Source organism: Hyla sarda, unplaced genomic scaffold, assembly GCF_029499605.1.
Source record: "Hyla sarda isolate aHylSar1 unplaced genomic scaffold, aHylSar1.hap1 scaffold_212, whole genome shotgun sequence".
Lineage (NCBI taxonomy): Eukaryota > Metazoa > Chordata > Amphibia > Anura > Hylidae > Hyla > Hyla sarda.
The window spans coordinates 163693-187321 of record NW_026608785.1 but is presented as its reverse complement, the minus strand read 5'-3'; the positions used below and the strand labels follow the sequence as shown (position 1 = coordinate 187321).

The 23629-nt window shown below is 43.1% G+C and overlaps 1 protein-coding gene across 6 annotated transcripts in view; it reads left to right on the top strand.

The window, feature by feature from the left end:
- The window catches only part of TTBK1 (tau tubulin kinase 1), a 291447-nt gene that overhangs the window by 150688 nt on the left and 117130 nt on the right, over positions 1-23629 (top strand). For all 6 annotated transcript variants that reach the window (XM_056552932.1, XM_056552933.1, XM_056552930.1 and 3 more), the window contains one exon: positions 18169-18242. In XM_056552932.1, coding sequence (XP_056408907.1) covers positions 18169-18242 — 74 coding nt within the window. The remainder of the gene's footprint in view (positions 1-18168; positions 18243-23629) is intronic.

Genomic DNA, 23629 nt, shown 5'->3' with positions numbered 1-23629 from the left:
GTTGGGGTCTACACCAGAATGTTAGTGTAAAAAATTAACATTTTTTACACTAACATGCTGATGTTGCCCTATACTTTACATTTTCACAAGAGGTAAAAGGGAAAAAAGCCCCCCAAAATTTGTAACACAATTTCTCCCGACTACGGAGATATCCCATATGTGGGCGCAAAGTGCTCTGGGGGCGCACAACAAGGCCCAGAAGGGAGAGTGCGCCATGTACATTTGAGGTGATTTGCACAGGGGTGGCTGATTGTTACAGCGGTTTTGACAAACGCAAAAAAAAAAAAAAAACACATGTGACCCCATTTCGGAAACGACACCCCTCACGGAATGTAATGAGGGGTGCAGTGAGAATTTACCCCCCACAGGTGTCTGACTGATCTTTGGAACAGTGGTCCTTGAAAATGAAAACTTGTACAGCCCACTGTTCCAAAGATCTGTCAGACACCAGTGGGGGGCAAATTCTCACTGTACCCCTTGTTACGTTCCTCAAGGGGTCTAGTTTCCAAAATGGTATGCCATGTGGGGGTTATTTTGCTGTCCTGGCACCATAGGGGCTTCCTAAATGCAACATGCTCCCTGAGCAAAATTTGCTCTCAAAAGCCAAATATGACTCCTTCTCTTCTGAGCATTGTAGTTCGCCCATAGTGCACTTCAGGTCAACTTATGGGGTACCTCCATACTCAGAAGAGATGGGGTTACAAATTTTGGGGGGTATTTTCTGCTATTAACCCTTGGAAAATGTAAAATTTGGGGGGAAACACACATTTTAGTGAAAAAAAAATATTTATTTTTTTTACATATGCAAAAGTCATGAAACACCTGTGGGGTAATAAGGCTCACGTTATTCCTTATTACGTTCCTCAAGGGGTCTAGTTTCCAAAATGGTATGCCATGTGTTTTTTTTTTTTTGCTGTTCTGGCACCATAGGGGCTTCCTAAATGCGACATGCCCCCCGAGCAAAATTTGCTCTCAAAAAGCCAAATATGACTCCTTCTCTTCTGAGCATTGTAGTTCGCCCGTCGTGTACTTCAGGTCAACTTATGGGGTACCTCCATACTCAGAAGAGAAGGGGTTACAAATTTGGTGGGGTATTTCCTGCTATTAACCCTTGGAAAAATGTGAAATTTGGGGGGAAACACACATTTTAGTGAAAAAAAAGAAAAAAATTTTTACATATGCAAAAGTCGTGAAATACCTGTGGGGTATTAAGGCTCACCTTATTCCTTGTTATGTTCCTCAAGGGGTCTAGTTTCCAAAATGGTATGCCATGTGAGGGTTTTTTCTGGCACCATAGGGGCTTCCTAAATCCAACATGCCCCCCAAAAACCATTTCAGAAAAACGTACTCTCCAAAATCCCCTTGTCGCTCTTTCCCTTCTGAGCCCTCTACTGGGCCCGCCGAACACTTTACATAGACATATGAGGTATGTGCTTACTCGAGAGAAATTGGGCTACAAATATAAGTATACATTTTCTCCTTTTACCCCTTCTAAAAATTCAAAAATTGGGTCTGCAAGAACATGCGAGTGTAAAAAATTAAGATTGTGAATTTTCTCCTTCACTTTGCTGCTATTCCTGTGAAACACCTAAAGGGTTAAAATGCTGACTGAATGTAATTTTGAATACTTTGGGGGGTGCAGTTTTTATAATGGGGTCATTTGTGGGGTATTTCTAATATGAAGACCCTTCAAATCCACTTCAAACCTGAACTGGTCCCTGAAAAATAGTGAGTTTGAAAATTTTGTGAAAAATTGGAAAATTGCTGCTGAACTTTGAAGCCTCTGGTGTCTCCAAAAGTAAAAACTCGTCACTTTTATGATGCAAACCTAAAGTAGACATATTGTATATGTGAATAAAAATTTTTTTTATTTGTAATATACATTTTCCTTACAAGCAGAGAGCTTCAAGGTTAGAAAAATGCAAAATTTTCAAATTTTTCATCAAATTTTAGGATTTTTCACAAGGAAAGGATGCAAGTTACCATAAAATGTTACCACTATGTTAAAGTAGAATATGTCTACAACAGGTCTTAATTATGGTGTTTAATATCACTACATTCAATGTGAGGGGGCTTAATAGTCCCTTTAAAAGGAGCTTATTCTGGAGGGAGTGTAAAAGGGTGGGATGCGATATTATTTGTGCCCAAGAAACCCACCTGCTAACAACTGACACCTTTAGACTTAAGCATAGAAACTTTCCCAATATATTCTTCACCCCTAACGTTAATAAGAAAAAAGGTGTATTGATAGCGGTGAAAAATTCAGTAGCCTTTAAGATGGTGGATGTTGTATATGATGCCTATAGCAGATATATTATATTAAATTGCGATATTAATAACCGTAAATACACTATAGCCTCTATATACGCTCCAAATAAAAAACAAGGCACTTTCTTGAATCACGTCCTTAACAGAATTGCCCAAAATAAATATGGAGCGCTAATACTGACGGGTGATTTTAATAAAGTACTATCCCCACGAATAGATAAAAATCCCCCTAATATTTCAGATAGAAATACGGACGTCTCCAATATTTTATTTAAAGCTGACCTCTTTGACTCTTGGAGAACTCTCAATGCTGAGGAGAGAGACTACACATTCTTCTCCCATGCTCACCGTGTGTATTCACGTATAGATATGATAGTAGTGGATAAATGGCTTCTCCAGCAGTCAAAAACTTCCTCAATAGGAATTATCAGCTGGTCAGACCATGCACCAGTTACAACTAGTCTACTTGAAGAATATAATACCCCTCCAGTTTTTCAGTGGAGAATTAACAATTCCCTGCTTTCCGATGCTCACACCAGCGCCACCATAGATCAAAAAATACAAGACTACTTCCAATTAAATTCCGTGACAGACACTAATGTTTTTACCCATTGGTGTGCTCACAAGGCGGTGCTAAGAGGGGAATGTATTAAATTAGCGTCCCACCAAAAAAAGTTACGATCCCAAAAAATACAATCCCTTATATCTCAAATTAAAATTTTGGAAAATAATCATAAAAGAACTCCCACAAATAATTTAACAGAATTAAAAAAATTACGATTCCAATTGTATCAAGCCCTACATTACAAGTTTGACTTTTTTCTTAAAAAGACAAATACCCAATTTTACGGACACGGAAATAAAGCAGGCAAGATGCTGGCCAATAAATTCAGGTCTATAACGAACAAATCAAAAATTTCACATATCTTTAATAGTAAAGGAGAAAAAATATTGAATCCCAAATTAATTGCAAATGTTATGGCAGAGTACTATGAAAGATTGTACAATCTAAAATCAGACCCTGACATTATTCAACCCCAAGTCTCATTGATTGATCGCTTTTTATCGAATCTAAACCTCCCCTATATAAACTCAGATGATTCTGAGGCTCTCAATAGCCCCATCACTCAGACTGAGCTGAACTCGGTCATATCCTCTCTAAAGTTGAATAAATCCCCAGGACCTGACGGGTTCACAGGGGAATACTATAAGAAATATCAAAGTACTCTTGGTAAATATCTCCTCCCCTTATTCAATTCTATTTTTCAGTCTGGTTATATCCCACCCGAAATGCTACGAGCGACAATTATCACGATTCCCAAGCCAGGTAAAACCCCTGATAGACCAGAGAATTTTCGGCCGATTTCACTTCTCAACATTGATTTAAAAATATATTCAAAAATCCTTGCAAACAGAATTAATAATATTCTCCCTTCCCTGATCAAAAATGACCAGGTGGGTTTTGTCCAACAAAGACAAACAGTAGACGGAACTAGATGGTTCATTAATTTAATTCACCATGTAGAATCCTGTCGAATACCTTCATTACTACTGACTTTAGATGCTGAAAAGGCCTTTGACAGAATTCATTGGGGTTACCTGGGACGCACACTGTCAAAATTTGGGTTCTCCGACAAAATTAGGACCGCGATCATGGCGCTATACAGTTTCCCTTCAGCCTCTGTTTTTACCTCAGGTTTCATGTCTAATAACTTTGATATCACTAATGGGACCAGACAGGGTTGCCCCCTTTCTCCCCTTATTTTTGCCCTGGCGATGGAACCCCTAGCGGAAAGTATTAGACTTAACCCGACAATAGCTGGCATAAAAATTGGTGATAGAGAACACCGTATTGGCCTGTTTGCGGATGACATTCTGATAATTTGTAGAGCCCCTGAGGTTTCCATCCCTAGAATTATAGAAGAACTAGACAATTTTGGTAAGCTTTCTTATTATAAAATTAACCCCTCCAAATCCCATATTTTGAATATGGGCTTGACCAACAAAGTTGTTTCCAGACTGAAAGGCCTATATCCTTTTTCCTGGGCGGAGAATTGTATTCCTTATCTGGGTATTAAATTAACCTTTCCTACTAAAATATTATATGACCTTAATTATATTCCACTTTATACAGATCTAAAGAGAATTACTTCCCAGATGCCCAATTTGAAGGTGTCCTGGCTGGGTAAGGTTTCGGCCATCAAAATGATGGTTTTGCCTAAAATTCTCTATACCTTCAGAAATGTGCCGATTACTTTGCCCTACCGATACATTCAATCTCTGCAGGCACTACTTATGAAATACATTTGGAAAGGAAGGAAGTCCAGAATTAAAACATCTTACCTGTACCCATCCCTTAAAAATGGAGGAATTAGCTGTCCATCTATAGCGTCTTACTATAAAGCGGTTATTATGGACCAATTAAAGTCTCTGTGGCTTCTAGACACATCAAAGTTGTGGGTGGAGATTGAACATTTTGTATTGAATCGTACCCCTATAGCCCACACATTAATTGCTACACATTTATTTCATTCTAAACCCTTTTCTGAGCATCCCATGATTGCTGCCATTCATTCTGTTTGGTCTGCCTGTGTCATACCACGTCGTCTTTATCATACCGCACACCTGGAAGCCCCAATAGGAGTATTAGAAGCCCTTATACCCCACCTCACGTTGGAAGCGTGGATACATAAGGGAATACACAAAATAGGAGATGTATGGGATGGAGAGAAATGTGTATCCTTTGATGATTTGCACCACTCATTCGATATTTCTCACAAAGATTTCTATAAATTTCTCCAAGTCAGACACGCCATGGAGACTGTACGGGTACCTCTCTCCACTGTTAACTCAGAATTACATAACTGGTTTTCTCAAGAGGGTTACCATAAAGGAGGCATATCTTGGTGTTATAATTTCTTAGTCAATAAACATGGTGTAATAGAAGATATGAACAAAATTAGATGGGAACAAGATTTAAATGTGTCATTCTCGGATGACCAATGGAGTAGAGCCCACTCAGTTGTACCCAAACTTTCTAGGTGCGTGGCCCACTTGGAGACATCCAAAAAACTGTTATATAGATGGTATTTAGTCCCTGACAGACTAGCCAAATTTACTTCTTCTTCGGAGAAGTGTTGGAGGTGCATGGAGAGAGGTACCTTCTATCACGTATGGTGGCAATGTCCCAAAATAAATGTGATGTGGAAACGTATAGGTAGATTAATGTCTAGCATTTGCGGCTTCCCTGTCATACTGAATCCAGCTCTAGCTCTACTTAATGTGGATATAGACCAATATTCTTCTTTCCATAAGTCTATAATTATTCATGTACTAATTGTCACTAGATTTCTCATAGTTAAGTATTGGACTTCACCCCATATTCCATCCATTAAAGAGATCGTTTCTAAAGTTAATCTTAATGGTTGGCACGAATATAAGGTGGCTTCGGCTTGTGACAGGGAGGCTGAATTTCTTACTAGATGGGATGTTTGGTTACAGGGCCCACATAATACGATACAGATATAACGGATAAATGAGGTACTCTGTGAGATCCTGGTATACTTGGGTTTGTACTTATACAGTAAACTAAAACCCGGAAATAAAAAAAAAAAAAAAAAAAAAAGAGGAAAGGTAAAGAAGAAAAAAAAAAAAAAAAAAGGAAAAAATAAGACAAAAGTATTTTATGGATATTTTACCTATTTGATGGATAGAACTTGTGTAATGTGTTAGTTATGTTATGTTGTTATTTATTTACACTTTCAGAGAGGTGTCTCACCTCCTTATATGTTCTAAGTGTATTGTGTTCTACTTTTTGTATATGAAAATCTTTTCAATAAAAAAGTATTGTTATAAAAAAAAAAAAAGAATATGTCACGAAAAAACAATCTCGGAATCAGAATGATAACTAAAAGCATCAGAGTTATTAATGTTTAAAGTGACAGTGGTCAGATGTGCAAAAAACGCTCTGGTCCTTAAGGCCAAAATGGGCTTGGTCCTGAAGGGGTTAAAAATTAATCTGACTTCCGCCTACCACCCACAATCCAACTGACAAGTGGAGAGAGTTTACCAAATTCAATAACCCTACCTGCAACATTTGGTTTCGGCTCAGCAAAACAATTGGGTTGATCTTCTGCCTTGGCCAGAGTTTTCTAACCATAACCCTCTCCTTAGGACTACTAGATTTAAAGGGCCAGTACACCCTTAATTGGTCTGCTGCGGGGCGGACCTTATATAAGTCCTGCACCTGCCTATTATGGTGCCGGATCTTCATGCATTGTGCCGAGAGAAAGCTTTTTCTAGCGTTTTCTTTGTGTTCCTGACCTCCTGCTTGGGACCTGACCTTTGCTTCACTGTCGCCTGCCTCCTGACCTTTTGCCTGTGACCCGACTACGCTACTTTGCTGCCTGCCCTTCTGACCAGTGCTTCATCCTGACTACGATTTACCCTCCGTGCCAAATTACATCTGGGCAACCTGTGTGGACGGATCGTGCCAGGGGTAGCGACCTGGGTGCCGCCTTCCACAGCAAGTCCATCCCGCTTTGGGGCTTCAATATGGTTATGAACAGGGAGAGAGATGTAAGTGGAAGGACAGAGGGAAAGGGTACTACTGCGCTGTAAAAATTCTGTATGGAAGTAGGATGGAAGGATAGATGGAGGGAACCTTTCTTGTTATGGCGCCTCCTCAGCTGCATCGAGGATCGATCTGGTGCTCATGAATCAGGTAGCATTACGGAAGACAATAAAAATTTCATGTGAACCCTTATTGATCTCTGATCATTGCCCAGTTGTATGCCATCTTAGAAAGCATAAGGATAGATCTTATTTTATTAGGCATAATTTGAATATTAACCACATTGGCTATCAATCGAGGAAATTACTGAAGGGGTTGAAGTTCAGGTTACAGAATTGTATGAAAAAAATAGGGGTTCAGCTAGTCCCTTTTGTCATTTGGGACACATTGAAAGCCTTCCTTTATAAGCACAAGCTTTGAATGCAAGAGGACAATGCAGAGGCAGATATATGGAGTACATTAAGAATCCATTGCAAGATAAAAAATTCTCAGCCGTCACGCCCCTTCCATAGCCACGAATGGAGGGGGCGTGGTGTGACATCCCTAAGGGGGAGGAGCGCCCGGCACAGAATGCTGCGGGCTGCACCAAGATTGCTGGGGTCCCCAGCGGCAGGACCTCTGTGATCATACATCTTATTCCCTATCCCTATGTATAGAGCCAAAATAATGCAATAAAGATTAGTCAAGGGGAAATAATTACTGACCCTAAACAGATTAAGCAGAAAGTTAAAATGCACTTTCTTAAGGTATACAGCTCAGATGATATACAGCTTAGAAGGTATACAGCTCAGATGATGTACAGTTAGACGGTATACAGCTCAGATGATGTACAGCTTAGAAGGTATACAGCTCAGATGATGTACAGCTTAGAAGGTATACAGCTCAAATGATATACAGCTTAAAAGGGATACAGCTCAGATGATATACAGCTTAGAAGTTATACAGCTCAGAAGGGAAAGTAGAGGAGGATGAGATGAAGAAATATTTTTTAATAATATTCGATTACCAAGATTGTCAGAGGCTCTGTTTAATGAACCCATAGAGGTCCAGGATATAGAAGGGGCTTTAGCGACTTTTTAAGGGAACATTTCTCCAGGGTCAGACGTCCTCCCCTTTGAAATCTATAGAAAATTTGGGAAAGCATTATGGCCAATGTATGTTGTGTAAAGTATAATGAATCCAGTGAAAAGGGGGGGTTTCCCCCATCGATGATGGATTGGTCACAGTGCTGATATTGAATAAAGAAAAGGATCCACTCTTAGACTACATTCACACTGCCGGTTGTCTCTTTTCTCTCTGAAAATAGCGGCGCCCGACGGACCCCATTGACTATAATGGGGTCCATCAGGACCCGTTATTGCCTGTTATGAACCATCAAAATGCCGTCAAGCTCCCAAAAAAAAAAGAAAAAAGAAAAGTTTGACAGCCGTGTTTGACTCATTTCAGGCAATTTCACTATTGAATACAGGTTTTAAACTTTTTTCCAAAGAGATTGCTACCGGCTTAGTAGGAATAGAACAAAATGGTTTTTGTTTTGTTTTTACCGGGGAGGAGTACCATCCGGTTTATCAACGTGAATAAAGCGTTTGACAGGGTGGAGTGGGGATTCCTATATACAGTTCTGGAAAAATGTAATATAGGTAAGCCATTTAAAAATTGATTATGAATATGTAGTCCGCACCAACAGCTAGAGTTAATGTTAAAGGGGTATTCCAGGATTTTTTTTTATTTGACTATGCTACAGGGGCTGTAAAGTTAGTGTAGTTCATAATATAGTGTCTGTACCTGTGTGTGACTGTTTTCTCACAATTCTTCTATGATTTTCACCCCACTATTTATTTTTACCAGCATACAAAATGACTTCTGTCTCAGATTTTTCCCAGCTTGCAATGCGGCCAAGACCTGACTAACTAGTCAGCTGATGACAGGGAGCTTGTCTGCTTCAACGGGTGAAGGGATCAATCTGCAACTAATGCAACAGCTGTAGGCACCCTGATTGAATACCACAGGTCTTTTGTTTCAATGGGTGGGGTGGCTGATGTGTGGGAGGGAGGAAAACGACATTATGGGATTTGTAGTAAAAAAAAAAAAAAAAAAAAAAAAAAAAATCAAACAGGAAATACAAGTTTACAAAAAGCTAGCCACAATGTTATGGTAATCTCATGACAGCCATTTAGCCCCAAGATATGTCCATTACTGTCTGCCAGGTACGTACTAAAATCACCTTATGGTGGAGAACCCCTTTGTTACGACACTCCCCGACAGGTAGAGGAAGCAGCCGCTTGGATTGATCCCCTTCTCCAGGAACGCAGGTTGGTTCCAGCCGACCGTCCTACTCCCGACCGGAGGATACGAACGCGGCCGCTCCCGATCAGCAAATCAGTCGAACTCCTTCCATAGCTAGATATACCGAAAGCACTGTCCCAATAGTAATCCCCCCCACAAACGAGACCATCTCCATCTTGAGGGTCAAACAGGAATGAATTTAATGGGGCTACCTGCCCGGTATTTATGCAGGTCTCCACCAGGTGGACACTCCCCTAGGGGACCTGATGGAGAACTGCAAAACATAGTGGACAGTAGCCAAACGCAGTGGCTTCAACATAAGCCCTTCCCACTTTACCCATACCTCCCTCCTCTCTATCCCCCAGACAACTGGGAAGAAATCCAATTATCTCCCAGGACGAAGAAATCCAATTATCTCCCAGGACGAAGAAATCCAATTATCTCCCAGGACAGAGACAATCGCCATCCCAGAACACAACAAGAAAACACATTGAAACATATAAAGGACGAAATAGAAGGCGGGGCGGCAGCTTCCAGCGGTGTTTGGTAGATAAAGGGTCCATTTTTAGTTCCATAGGATTTGTACCGAACACTGCTATGCAAAACGGCCGCCGCCTCGTGGTCGGTGAACGACGACCACCCGTACGAATGGAATGGAGAGGTATCTGCGGTTAACCACAACGTTCTAATTGGGGCCAAGAGGGTAACCAGCAGATGGATCCGTCACACAGCTCCCCCCTTGTGGGACACTCCGACAGACCCGGCTTGACCCTTTTGGCGGGTCAACTTGGGGATGACCGGACTAGGAGGTGGTAAGAACGTTGGTTTGCCGAGACAATCCATCTGCATTCCCGTTCTGCTTACCGGGTCGGTAGCTGATGGTGAAGTTATATGATTGTAAGGCCAAACTCCACCGCAGCAGTCTTCCATTGTCTCCTGAAACCCGGTTAAGCCAGACTAGGGGATTGTGGTCCGTCACAAGGGAAAATTCCTGTCCATACAAATAAGGGCTTAACTTTTTCAATGCCCAGACGAGGGCCAAGCATTCCCTCTCCACTGCCGCATAACTCACTTCTCGGGATAACAGCTTTCTACTGAGATATGCAACAGGGTGTTCTCCTCCATCTTCCCTGACCTGGCTCAGCACAGCCCCCAGTCCAAACATGGAAGCATCTGTGTGGACGAGAAACCGTTTGTTAGGGACTGGGGCAGCCAAGACGGGCATTCACAAGAGCTTGTTTAAGGGCTTGAAACGCAGCTTCACAAGCTGGAGACCACAGGACCTGCTTAGAGAGATTTTTCTTGGTCAGGTCAGTCAGGGGTTTAGCAATAGTGCTGTAGTCGGGGACAAAGTGTCTATAGTACCCTGCTGTCCCTAGGAAGGCTAGCACCTGGGTCTTAATGATAGGTGTGGGCCAGTTAGCTACTGCCTCTATCTGGGCTGGCTTGGGTCTCTGGCTCACACACCCCACTCTGTGACCCAGGTATTGCACTTCAGCCATGCCTAAATGGCACTTTTCTGGCTTCAATGTCGGGCCAGTAGCCCGAATTTTGTCCAGGACTACCCCTACATGCACCAGGTGTTCCTCCCATGACCCACTGTAGATCGCAATGTCATCCAGGTATGCACAAGCAAATTCCTGGAATCTGTCGAGAAGTCTATCCACCATGCACTGGAAGGTAGCCGGGGAAGTCTTCATCCCAAATGGCATGACCTTGAATTGGTACAAGCCAAATGGGGTGACGAAGGCCGACTTGGGGATAGCATCCTCGGCCAGGGGAATCTGCTTGTAGCCTTTACACAGGTCTGTGGTGGTCAGATAGCGCCCCCTGGCAATGCGGTCTAATAATTCATCTACCCGGGGCATCGGGTAGGCATCAGTGGTGGTCCGCTCGTTGAGTCGCCTGTAGTCCACACAGAACTGGGTGGTCCCATCCTTCTTAGGCACCAGGACTACAGGCAAAGCCCACGGGCTATCGGAGGGTTCGATGACCCCAAGCTGGGTCATCTCCTGTATCTCCTTTCGCATTCCTTCTCGGACTGCTTCAGGGATACGGTAAGGGGGTTGTCGCAGAGGGTTCTGTCCAGGGCTCTCTACCTTATGTACAGCTACGGTAGTGTAGCCGGGCTCTTGGGAGAACGTCGCCTGCTTCTCCCACAGAAGCTGTCTTGTCTGTCCCTTCTCTGTGGGGCTCAATCGGTCACCTGGCTGTACAAGGCTGGTAAGGTCAGTCTGGGAGTCCCTCTCTAACAAATCGGGTAAGGGTAAACTCTCTGTAACATCTGCAGCAGGGGCACATACTGCAGCGATATCCTCCGGTCTCTCCTGATACTCCTTCAGCATGTTCACATGAAAGGATCACTGGATCCTCTCATCTGAACAGCTGGCTATAAGGTAGGTAGTATCACATACTACCTCCCTTAACACCATATACGGGCCCTGCCAAGATGCTTGCATCTTGTTCGCCTTCACAGGTTTGAGCACTAGCACTTTCTGCCCAACCTGAAAGACTCGCTGTCGGGCACCCTGATCGTCTCACCCGACACCAGTCTCTGCAAGTGTCGGAAAAGGTCCTCAACATCAATTTGAGGGTGCCATTAATTCGCTCGCAGGGACCGTTAGTCTGTGTATGATAAGGTGAGCTAAGCAGTGGTTTAATGCCGCACACCTTCCACAGTTGTTGGGTGAGCACAGTGGTAAATTGGGTTCCCTGGTCAGAGAGAATCTCCTTAGGGAACCCAACCCTGGTAAATATCCTAACCAGGGCATCAGCAACTGTCTCTGCCTCTGTATTAGACAGCGCTACTGCCTCTGGGTAGCAGGTGGCGTAGTCCACCACGGTGAGAATATATTTCTTACCGGATGGACTAGCCCCGACCAGTGGACCTACAATGCCAACGGCTATGTGGGCAAAGGGCTCCCCAATGATAGGCATAGACATAAGCCTAGCTCTTGGGTGGTCCCCCCGCTTTCCTACCCGCTGACAAGTGTCACATGTACTACAATATATCCGCACAGCCTGATTGAAATTTGGCCAAAAGAAGTTCTGCAGGATCCTATAGGCTGTGCGGCGGGATCCTAGATGTCCAGCTAGCGGAACATCATGCCCTATCCGCAGAATCTCCTGCCGGTATTTTGCGGGTACTACCAGCTGTCGATTCGGTGGAGGGGCAACACTCTTTGGGGAAGGCTTAACATCTCAAACACTTTGAAAAAGAATAAATTCACATAGATTTAATATTAAGCATAAATATTTAAAGCATAGTGTTTCCCATCATTTTTCAATACATCATAATGCAGATCCAAGTTTGCTACGGGTAATTCCCGTGGAGCAAATAGCGAAAGGTTTACGTAGATTCTCCACTTTATGTTGGAGAGAAAGCTTCTATATTTTTAAGTTAAACACATTGGTTCCGAATTGTTTTAATGAATGTATAGAGCGAGTATAGAGGAAATAGAAATTTTGTTATTTTAATGTCCTGGCCAATGGGCAATTGTTTCCGGGTGAATATGGGGTCACAGAACCATATAAAAGTAGTAATTGTGTTAGGAATAGGTATCCCTGAGGAACGGGAATTTTCTCCCCGCAACGCGTCGGATTATATGTAGTATTAAATAAATTATTCTTTTGAATGAAGTTCAGTGCATTGCAGTGATTATAAAGAAAACTTTCGGACGGATCCGAAAAAAAGGAGCGAATGAATAACGGTGTGTCAAGTACCTGGATGGCGTGGTGAAAAACAAACTCGTTCGCAGGCTGGCCGGATTGAAGGGGGTTTAAGGACGAAAAAAAAACTCTCGCCGAAGTAAGTAGGGTTGCTCCCTTAACGCAGGAAATTGGCTGCATATGAATATCGATCCTGTCCGCTCTCCTATTTTTGTTTTTTTGTTTCTCCATTATATTATTCGGAGTGACGAGTCACTTGCCGAAGAGGATTGATGCGGAGAAAGGACTGATATGAGAGATCACTGGTTGTATCTATGGGTTTTCTAAAGTGTGTGAGTGGTTCGAGTAACCACTCACCAAGTGTAAGTGTGTATTTATTAATTCAAGTGTTGCCAACTGAAGGATCTGTACAAAGCTCCCCAAATTTTTTTTTCTTGTACTACTCTCTACATGGGGAAGGCTTAGGGATCCTATATAACCTGTCCCCCACCCAATCATACCGCACCCCATCTACTCCATCTTCTCCAGTATCCGCCCTGTCTCTGTACTTCTGGAGCATCTGATCTGCTTGGGTTTCCCTCCCAAACTCCTCTGGGGAATCCCAGCTAACAAAGGTCGGTTCTAGGTTACCAGTCGGGGAATCGGGTCTTACCTGGGTCTCAACAGTAGGTGAGCTGGTTCCAGCAGCACGGGTAGTCACTGGGTTAACATCCGCAGGTCCCATTGGAGCATAAGCGGAAACCAAAGGGGCCAAGTCATTCTTGAGCAAAACATCGGCAGGTAAGTCTTTCATGACCCCCACATTCACATGTCCAGAGCCCGCTCCCCAATCCAAATGAACCCGGGCAACAGTTAGACGGAACACGGTGCCTCCTGCTACCCTCACTGCTACCGTATTTCCAGTATGTTGGTGTTCCGAAACCAGGTTCTTTTGAAGCAGGGTCATAGTGGCTCCGGTGTCTCTCAGTGACCATTTTGCCATTCAGTTTAAAGGTCTGCCTGTGCTGTTGACGGTTATCCTGCTGGGCTGCTTGTACTGGGTCCGCCTCATGTTGTATACTCCAAATTTCCTCCTGCTCAAGACAGTGAGCGGAGGATTGGGGTGGCTGCTGATTCCGCCGGCTGGTCTGCTCCATGCCTGGGCTTGGTTGGAATTACTCAATGGGCACTCTGGTCTCTTGTGCCCCAATTGTTTGCACCCATAGCACCGGATAGGCTGGAAGTAATCCCGGGCGTTGAATCGGGCTGGTTGAACATAATTGTTCGCTGGTGGCATCGTGGGGATGCGTTGCACTGGGGGGTGATACACAGTAGAGGTTGGAGGTGCTGCCGGTTTGTACTCCACTCGGGTAGGGACCTTGGTTGTTGCCTGGTCCAGCTTCCATGCATCTGTGTACTCATCAGCCAGACGGGTAAGGTAGCGGGTTTGCGGTCCCTAACTCACTCTCGGACTCCTGCAGGTAAATGATCAAAGCAGTGCTCCAACAAAAACACTTGTAGCACCTCTTCCCCAGTTATCGCTTGGCACCCTGCCATCCAGTGGGCTGCGGTGTGGTGTAGTCTGCATGCCCACTCCACATACGAATCGCCAGCTTGTTCGTTAGTGTCCCGAAATCGCCGCCGGTACGCCTCAGGGGTTATAGCGTATCTGGCCAAAAGGGCATCCTTTACTGTCCGATAACTTGTAATTTCCTCCTCTGGGATGGCCCAAAACACCTCACTGGCCCAGCCGGATAACTTCCCAGAGAGGATGGTGAACCATTCTTCTGCGGGTACCTGGTGTAAGGCACACTGCCTTTCAAAATCAGCCAGGAACTCGTCAATCTCTCCTTCTGATTCAACAAAATTTTTAAATGCAGCAAAGGGTACCTTCTTCCTTCCAATATTGTTATTGGATACCTCTGCTGCTGCGGCTCCTCTTCACTGGGGCGCCTGCTGTGCTGCTACTACTGCTTGCACCTGTACTACAATATCGCCTGCAGGGTTGCGGCCGAAGTGTGCCAGCCTTATCTGGACTGCCTGGTTAAATTGTACCTCCTCGGGTGTTAAATCCAGTATGCCAGGCACATTAGCTCTCTCCATTCCCTGTGCCGCATCCATTTCCAATAATATGGCAATAATCTCTCTTTTCTTGAGATTACTTTTTTTAAGGGTAGCCCCTCTTAATTCTCCATACTGCATTTCCATCCTGGGATGTGTAGCTGGCCTTCTAGGCGAAGGGATTCGTCCCGCCGTTGGCCACCAATTGTTACGACACTCCCTGACAGGTAGAGGAAGCCGCTGCTTGGAATGATCCCCTTCTCCAGGAACGCAGGTTGGTTCCAGCCGACCGTCCAACTCCCGACCGGAGGATACTAACGCGGCCGCTCCCGATCAGCAAATCAGTCAAACTTCTTCCATAGCTAGAAATAACGAAAGCGATGTCCCAATAGTAACCCCCCCCCCCCCCCACAAACGAGACCAGCTCCGTCTTGAGGATCAAACAGGAATGAATTTAATGGGGCTACCTGCCCGGTATTTATGCACGTCTCCACCAGGTGGACACTCCCCTAGGGGACCTGATGGAAGATTGTAAAACATAGTGGACAGTAGCCAATCGCAGTGGCTTCAACATAAACCCTTCCCACTTTACCCATACCTCCCTCCTCTCTATCCCCCAAACAACTGGGAAGAAATCCAATTATCCCGCAGGACGAAGAAATCCAATTATCTCCCAGGACAGAGACAATCGCCATCCTAGAACACAACAAGAGAACACATTGAAACATATAAATGACGAAATAGAAGGTGGGCGGCAGCTTCCAGCGGTGTTTGGTAGATAAAGGGTCTGTTTTTAGTTCCATAGGATTTGTACCGAACGCAGCGAAAAATGGCCGCCGCCTCGTGGTCGGCGAACGACAACCACCCGTACGAATGGAATGGAGAGGCATCTGCGGTTAACCACAACGTTCTAATTGGGGCCTAGAGGGTAACCAGCAGATGGATTCGTCACACCAGTTGACAGAATCTTTTCGGCTTGAAAGGGCCACCTGGCAGGGTGGCCCCCTCTTGCCATTATTATTTTCTTTTTTTTTTTTCTAACCCGTGGCTTGAAAAATAAGAAAGGTGGACTCAGTTGAAGGTATTGGATTAAAAGGAGTGAAGGAAAAAATTCTAGTGTATGCAGATGACATACACAGCAAAATTCAAAACAGCAAAATACCCGAATTAATTAATTTACTTAAAGAATTTGGTACTTATTCGGGATTGAGTATTAATTGGGCGAAGTCTTGATTACTACCATTGGGGGCCACTATAGGGGATAGTGTGGGTGAGTTAAAGGGGGCAGGAGAAAGAGAAGGGGTTGACTATCTGGGAGTGAAAATAACAGCGGAAGCAAAGGATTATGGGACTTTTAATATTAGACCCATGATTAGGAAGGTAGAAGAGAAAGTCAGGATTTGGAATAAATTACCACTCACTATGGCGGATAGAATTGGATTAGTTAAAGGAGTTTTACTACCACAAATCTGAGAGTGGCCCCGGTATGGAAAACTTTTCAAGGAAATTGAATGTGAGAGAAACAAATCAATTTGGGGACATTCACACGTTAGGATGAAGCAAAGCTATCTAAACTTACCGGTAACAGAAGGGGGGTTGGGAATTCTGAACTTTAGCCTATATTATGTAGCATGGGTGTTGGAATTGTTAGGGCAAAAAGATGGTCTGATGAGGGACAAATGCCTTAGAATGTGGGGCCATGAAAGTACAATGGTCCCTCAACATACAATGGGAATCCGTTCCAAATGGACCATCGTTTGTTGAAACCATCGTATGTTGAGGGATCCGTGCAATGTAACGTATAGGACCGTGGTCTACAGCCTGCAGACCTCCAGATGTTGCAAAACTACAACACCCAGAATGCCCGGACAGCCAACGGCCGTCCGGGCATGCTGGGTGTCGTAGTTTTGCAACATCTAGAGGTCCGCAGGTTTGAAGACCACTGTTAGAGGAAGTTGTACTCACCTGTCCCCGCCGCTCCGGACCGTCACCGCTGCCCGGGATGTCGCTGTCCATCACTGTCGCTGCGTCCCGAGGTGTCCTCGACGCTCCGGCAAGGCCTCTGCTTCCCCGGCATCCGCGCTCTCCGTCGCCGCCATCACGTCGCTACGCACGCCGCTCCTATTGGATGACGGGACGGCGTGCGCAGCGACGTGATGACGTCGATGGAGAGCGCCGACGATGCAGGGGATCCCGAAGAGGACGCGCCGGAGCCCCGAGGACAGTGATCGTCACCGGAGCTCACGGGGCACCGTAAACTGCTATCAGGTGTCAGCTGTTTATGCGATGGCCCCAACATACAAAAGCATCGTATGTTGATGCTGCCTTCACCATGTGATGTCCTCGGAGAGTGATCGTATGCTGAAATGATGGTATGTCGGGACCATCGTAGGTCGAGGGGTCACTGTGATATCTTGGTATGGTTGGGAACGGGAAATAGAATAAGGATGGATGGAGATCAGTCCTCCGGATAATGTAGGTTGGGAATAACTGGGTGTATGTAAAGTGCATCAAGTGATGAGGGACAAAGATGAAAGCGCTGGATCAGATAGGGGAAAATCACAAATTACGTATATGCAATTATTATACAAGGATAAAGAGAATCCAAGATGGCTGATTGGGGGTCATTTGGTGTTTGAATTGTTAGAGAGGGACGAGGGGAAGGAGAAGAAAGTGGGAACATTTACAAGAAACTGTTACAAAGTAGGATTTTAAAAAAATTATTGAGAAAAATGGGCACAAGATTTAGGGGAAATCACTGAAGAGGATTGGAAGGTGATGGTTAATGATATCAAAGGCTTCAGTTAATAATGACAAAATCTAATTTTTAAGATAATTCATAGATGACATTATTCACCTTTGTCACAAGGTAAAATGGGTTTGAGGAGACATTAGATGCCCAAGGTGTCAGAAGAGGCAGGATTACGTCATGTGTTCCTGGAGTGTGAGAAGATAAAGAAATTAGGGAAAAGGCGAGTCCATGGTCTTCAAGAGCGCTCATCCTAAATATTGGGACCATAGATTGGGATCTTATTATAAAACTCCTGAGACTGGCAAGACTGATAATACGGATGCAAAGGATTAAAGACATACAAGAGGCCAGAAACTAGAACAAATGGAGTGCTAATTATTTTATTGGTTCTCCACTGGTGGGGGGGGGGGGGGGGTAATTGTGAGGTTGGTCTTATCATATGTAGTGTATATTATATATTATCTTGTGCATTGTGTATTATTGTATACTATTTATATGTTAAAAAATTAATTACATAAAAAAAAATAATAATATCCACCTGACCGCTGAGCAGGACATCTCCCTGTGTTTATATCTACAGGAAAGGACCATGTGTGCAGGTTTATTGGCTGTGGAAGAAATGAGAAGTTTAACTATGTCGTCATGCAGCTTCAGGTAATAACGTCCATTATCTAAACTCAGGAGCAGACAACAATGTTATATGACTTCTAAGAAGATCAGTAGGAAGAAGCATAAATGGTGGAAGCACGGGGTTGGGAGTATATAGTGAGGATATAGATAGTATAGATCAGGTGACAGTACAGGGTTGGGAGTATATAGTGAGGATATAGATAGTATAGATCAGGTGACAGTACATGGTTGGGAGTATATAGTGAGGATATAGATAGTATAGATCAGGTGACAGTACAGGGTTGGGAGTATATAGTGAGGATATAGATAGTATAGATCAGGTGACAGTACAGGGTTGGGAGTATATAGTGAGGATATAGATAGTATAGATCAGGTGACAGTACAGGGTTGGGGAGTATATAGTGAGTATATAGTATAGATCAGGTGACAGTACAGGGTTGGGAGTATATAGTGAGTATATAGATAGTATAGATCAGGTGACAGTACAGGGTTGGGAGTATATAGTGAGGATATAGATAGTATAGATCAGGTGACAGTACAGGGTTGGGAGTATATAGTGAGGATATAGATAGTATAGATCAGGTGACAGTACATGGTTGGGAGTATATAGTGAGGATATAGATAGTATAGATCAGGTGACAGTACAGGGTTGGGGGTATATAGTGAGGATATAGATAGTATAGATCAGGTGACAGTACAGGGTTGGGGTATATAGTGAGGATATAGTATAGATCAGGTGACAGTACAGGGTTGGGGTATATAGTGAGGATATAGATAGTATAGATCAGGTGACAGTACAGGGTTGGGGTATATAGTGAGGATATAGTATAGATCAGGTGACAGTACAGGGTTGGGAGTATATAGTGAGGATATAGATAGTATAGATCAGGTGACAGTACAGGGTTGGGAGTATATAGTGAGGATATAGATAGTATAGATCAGGTGACAGTACAGGGTTGGGGAGTATATAGTGAGTATATAGTATAGATCAGGTGACCGTACAGGGTTGGGAGTATATAGTGAGTATATAGATAGTATAGATCAGGTGACAGTACAGGGTTGGGAGTATATAGTGAGGATATAGATAGTATAGATCAGGTGACAGTACAGGGTTGGGAGTATATAGTGAGGATATAGATAGTATAGATCAGGTGACAGTACATGGTTGGGAGTATATAGTGAGGATATAGATAGTATAGATCAGGTGACAGTACAGGGTTGGGGGTATATAGTGAGGATATAGATAGTATAGATCAGGTGACAGTACAGGGTTGGGGTATATAGTGAGGATATAGTATAGATCAGGTGACAGTACAGGGTTGGGGTATATAGTGAGGATATAGATAGTATAGATCAGGTGACAGTACAGGGTTGGGGTATATAGTGAGGATATAGTATAGATCAGGTGACAGTACAGGGTTGGGAGTATATAGTGAGGATATAGATAGTATAGATCAGGTGACAGTACAGGGTTGGGAGTATATAGTGAGGATATAGATAGTATAGATCAGGTGACAGTACATGGTTGGGAGTATATAGTGAGGATATAGATAGTATAGATCAGGTGACAGTACAGGGTTGGGGGTATATAGTGAGGATATAGATAGTATAGATCAGGTGACAGTACAGGGTTGGGGTATATAGTGAGGATATAGTATAGATCAGGTGACAGTACAGGGTTGGGGTATATAGTGAGGATATAGATAGTATAGATTAGGTGACAGTACAGGGTTGGGAGTATATAGTGAGGATATAGATAGTATAGATCAGGTGACAGTACAGGGTTGGGGTATATAGTGAGGATATAGATAGTATAGATCAGGTGACAGTACAGGGTTGGGGTATATAGTGAGGATATAGATAGTATAGATCAGGTGACAGTACAGGGTTGGGGTATATAGTGAGGATATAGATAGTATAGATCAGGTGACAGTACAGGGTTGGGGTATATAGTGAGTATATAGTATAGATCAGGTGACAGTACAGGGTTGGGGAGTATATAGTGAGTATATAGTATAGATCAGGTGACAGTACAGGGTTGGGGTATATAGTGAGGATATAGATAGTATAGATCAGGTGACAGTACAGGGTTGGAGTATATAGTGAGTATATAGTATAGATCAGGTGACAGTTCAGGGTTGGGGGTATATAGTGAGTATATAGTATAGATCAGGTGACAGTACAGGGTTGGGCTATATAGTGAGTATATAGTATAGATCAGGTGACAGTACAGGGTTGGGGTATATAGTGAGGATATAGATAGTATAGATCAGGTGACAGTACAGGGTTGGGGTATATAGTGAGGATATAGTATAGATCAGGTGACAGTACAGGGTTGGGAGTATATAGTGAGTATATAGTATAGATCAGGTGACAGTACAGGGTTGGAGTATATAGTGAGTATATAGTATAGATCAGGTGACAGTACAGGGTTGGGGAGTATATAGTGAGTATATAGTATAGATCAGGTGACAGTACAGGGTTGGGGTATATAGTGAGTATATAGTATAGATCAGGTGACAGTACAGGGTTGGGGGTATATAGTGAGGATATAGATAGTATAGATCAGGTGACAGTACAGGGTTGGAGTATATAGTGAGTATATAGTATAGATCAGGTGACAGTACAGGGTTGGGAGTATATAGTGAGTATATAGTATAGATCAGGTGACAGTACAGGGTTGGGAGTATATAGTGAGTATATAGTATAGATCAGGTGACAGTACAGGGTTGGGGTATATAGTGAGTATATAGTATAGATCAGGTGACAGTACAGGGTTGGGGTATATAGTGAGGATATAGATAGTATAGATCAGGTGACAGTACAGGGTTGGGGAGTATATAGTGAGTATATAGTATAGATCAGGTGACAGTACAGGGTTGGGAGTATATAGTGAGTATATAGTATAGATCAGGTGACAGTACAGGGTTGGGGAGTATATAGTGAGTATATAGTATAGATCAGGTGACAGTACAGGGTTGGGAGTATATAGTGAGTATATAGTATAGATCAGGTGACAGTACAGGGTTGGGGAGTATATAGTGAGTATATAGTATAGATCAGGTGACAGTACAGGGTTGGGAGTATATAGTGAGTATATAGCATAGATCAGGTGACAGTACAGGGTTGGGGTATATAGTATAGATCAGGTGACAGTACAGGGTTGGGGTATATAGTATAGATCAGGTGACAGTACAGGGTTGGGGGTATATAGTGAGGATATAGATAGTATAGATCAGGTGACAGTACAGGGTTGGGGAGTATATAGTGAGGATATAGATAGTATAGATCAGGTGACAGTACAGGGTTGGGGGTATATAGTGAGGATATAGATAGTATAGATCAGGTGACAGTACAGGGTTGGGGTATATAGTGAGTATATAGTATAGATCAGGTGACAGTACAGGGTTGGGGTATATAGTGAGTATATAGTATAGATCAGGTGACAGTACAGGGTTGGGAGTATATAGTGAGTATATAGTATAGATCAGGTGACAGTACAGGGTTGGGGTATATACTGAGTATATAGTATAGATCAGGTGACAGTACAGGGTTGGGGGTATATAGTGAGGATATAGATAGTATAGATCAGGTGACAGTACAGGGTTGGGGTATATAGTGAGGATATAGTATAGATCAGGTGACAGTACAGGGTTGGGAGTATATAGTGAGTATATAGTATAGATCAGGTGACAGTACAGGGTTGGGGTATATACTGAGTATATAGTATAGATCAGGTGACAGTACAGGGTTGGGGAGTATATAGTGAGTATATAGTATAGATCAGGTGACAGTACAGGGTTGGGGTATATAGTGAGTATATAGTATAGATCAGGTGACAGTACAGGGTTGGGGTATATAGTGAGGATATAGTATAGATCAGGTGACAGTATAGGGTTGGAGTATATAGTGAGTATATAGTATAGATCAGGTGACAGTACAGGGTTGGGGTATATAGTGAGTACATAGTATAGATCAGGTGACAGTACAGGGTTGGGGTATATAGTGAGTATATAGTATAGATCAGGTGACAGTACAGGGTTGGGAGTATATAGTGAGTATATAGTATAGATCAGGTGACAGTATAGGGTTGGAGTATATAGTGAGTATATAGTATAGATCAGGTGACAGTACAGGGTTGGGGTATATAGTGAGGATATAGTATAGATCAGGTGACAGTACAGGGTTGGGGTATATAGTGAGTATATAGTATAGATCAGGTGACAGTATAGGGTTGGAGTATATAGTGAGTATATAGTATAGATCAGGTGACAGTACAGGGTTGGGGTATATAGTGAGGATATAGTATAGATCAGGTGACAGTATAGGGTTGGAGTATATAGTGAGTATATAGTATAGATCAGGTGACAGTACAGGGTTGGGGTATATAGTGAGGATATAGATAGTATAGATCAGGTGACAGTACAGGGTTGGGAGTATATAGTGAGTATATAGTATAGATCAGGTGACAGTACAGGGTTGGGGGTATATAGTGAGGATATAGATAGTATAGATCTGGTGACAGTACAGGGTTGGGGTATATAGTGAGGATATAGTATAGATCAGGTGACAGTACAGGGTTGGAGTATATAGTGGGTATATAGTATAGATCAGGTGACAGTACAGGGTTGGGGTATATAGTGAGTATATAGTATAAATCAGGTGACAGTACAGGGTTGGGGTATATAGTGAGGATATAGTATAGATCAGGTGACAGTACAGGGTTGGAGTATATAGTGAGTATATAGTATAGATCAGGTGACAGTACAGGGTTGGGGTATATAGTGAGGATATAGTATAGATCAGGTGACAGTACAGGGTTGGGGTATATAGTGAGGATATAGTATAGATCAGGTGACAGTATAGGGTTGGGGTATATAGTGAGTATATAGTATAGATCAGGTGACAGTGCAGGGTTGGGGAGTATATAGTGAGGATATAGATAGTATAGATCAGGTGACAGTACAGGGTTGGGGGTATATAGTGAGGATATAGATAGTATAGATCAGGTGACAGTACAGGGTTGGGGTATATAGTGAGTATATAGATAGTATAGATCAGGTGACAGTACAGGGTTGGGGTATATAGTGAGGATATAGATAGTATAGATCAGGTGACAGTACAGGGTTGGGGTATATAGTGAGTATATAGTATAGATCAGGTGACAGTACAGGGTTGGGGTATATAGTGAGTATATAGTATAGATCAGGTGACAGTACAGGGTTGGAGTATATAGTGAGTATATAGTATAGATCAGGTGACAGTACAGGGTTGGGGTATATAGTATAGATCAGGTGACAGTATAGGGTTGGAGTATATAGTGAGTATATAGTATAGATCAGGTGACAGTACAGGGTTGGGGTATATAGTGAGGATATAGTATAGATCAGGTGACAGTACAGGGTTGGGAG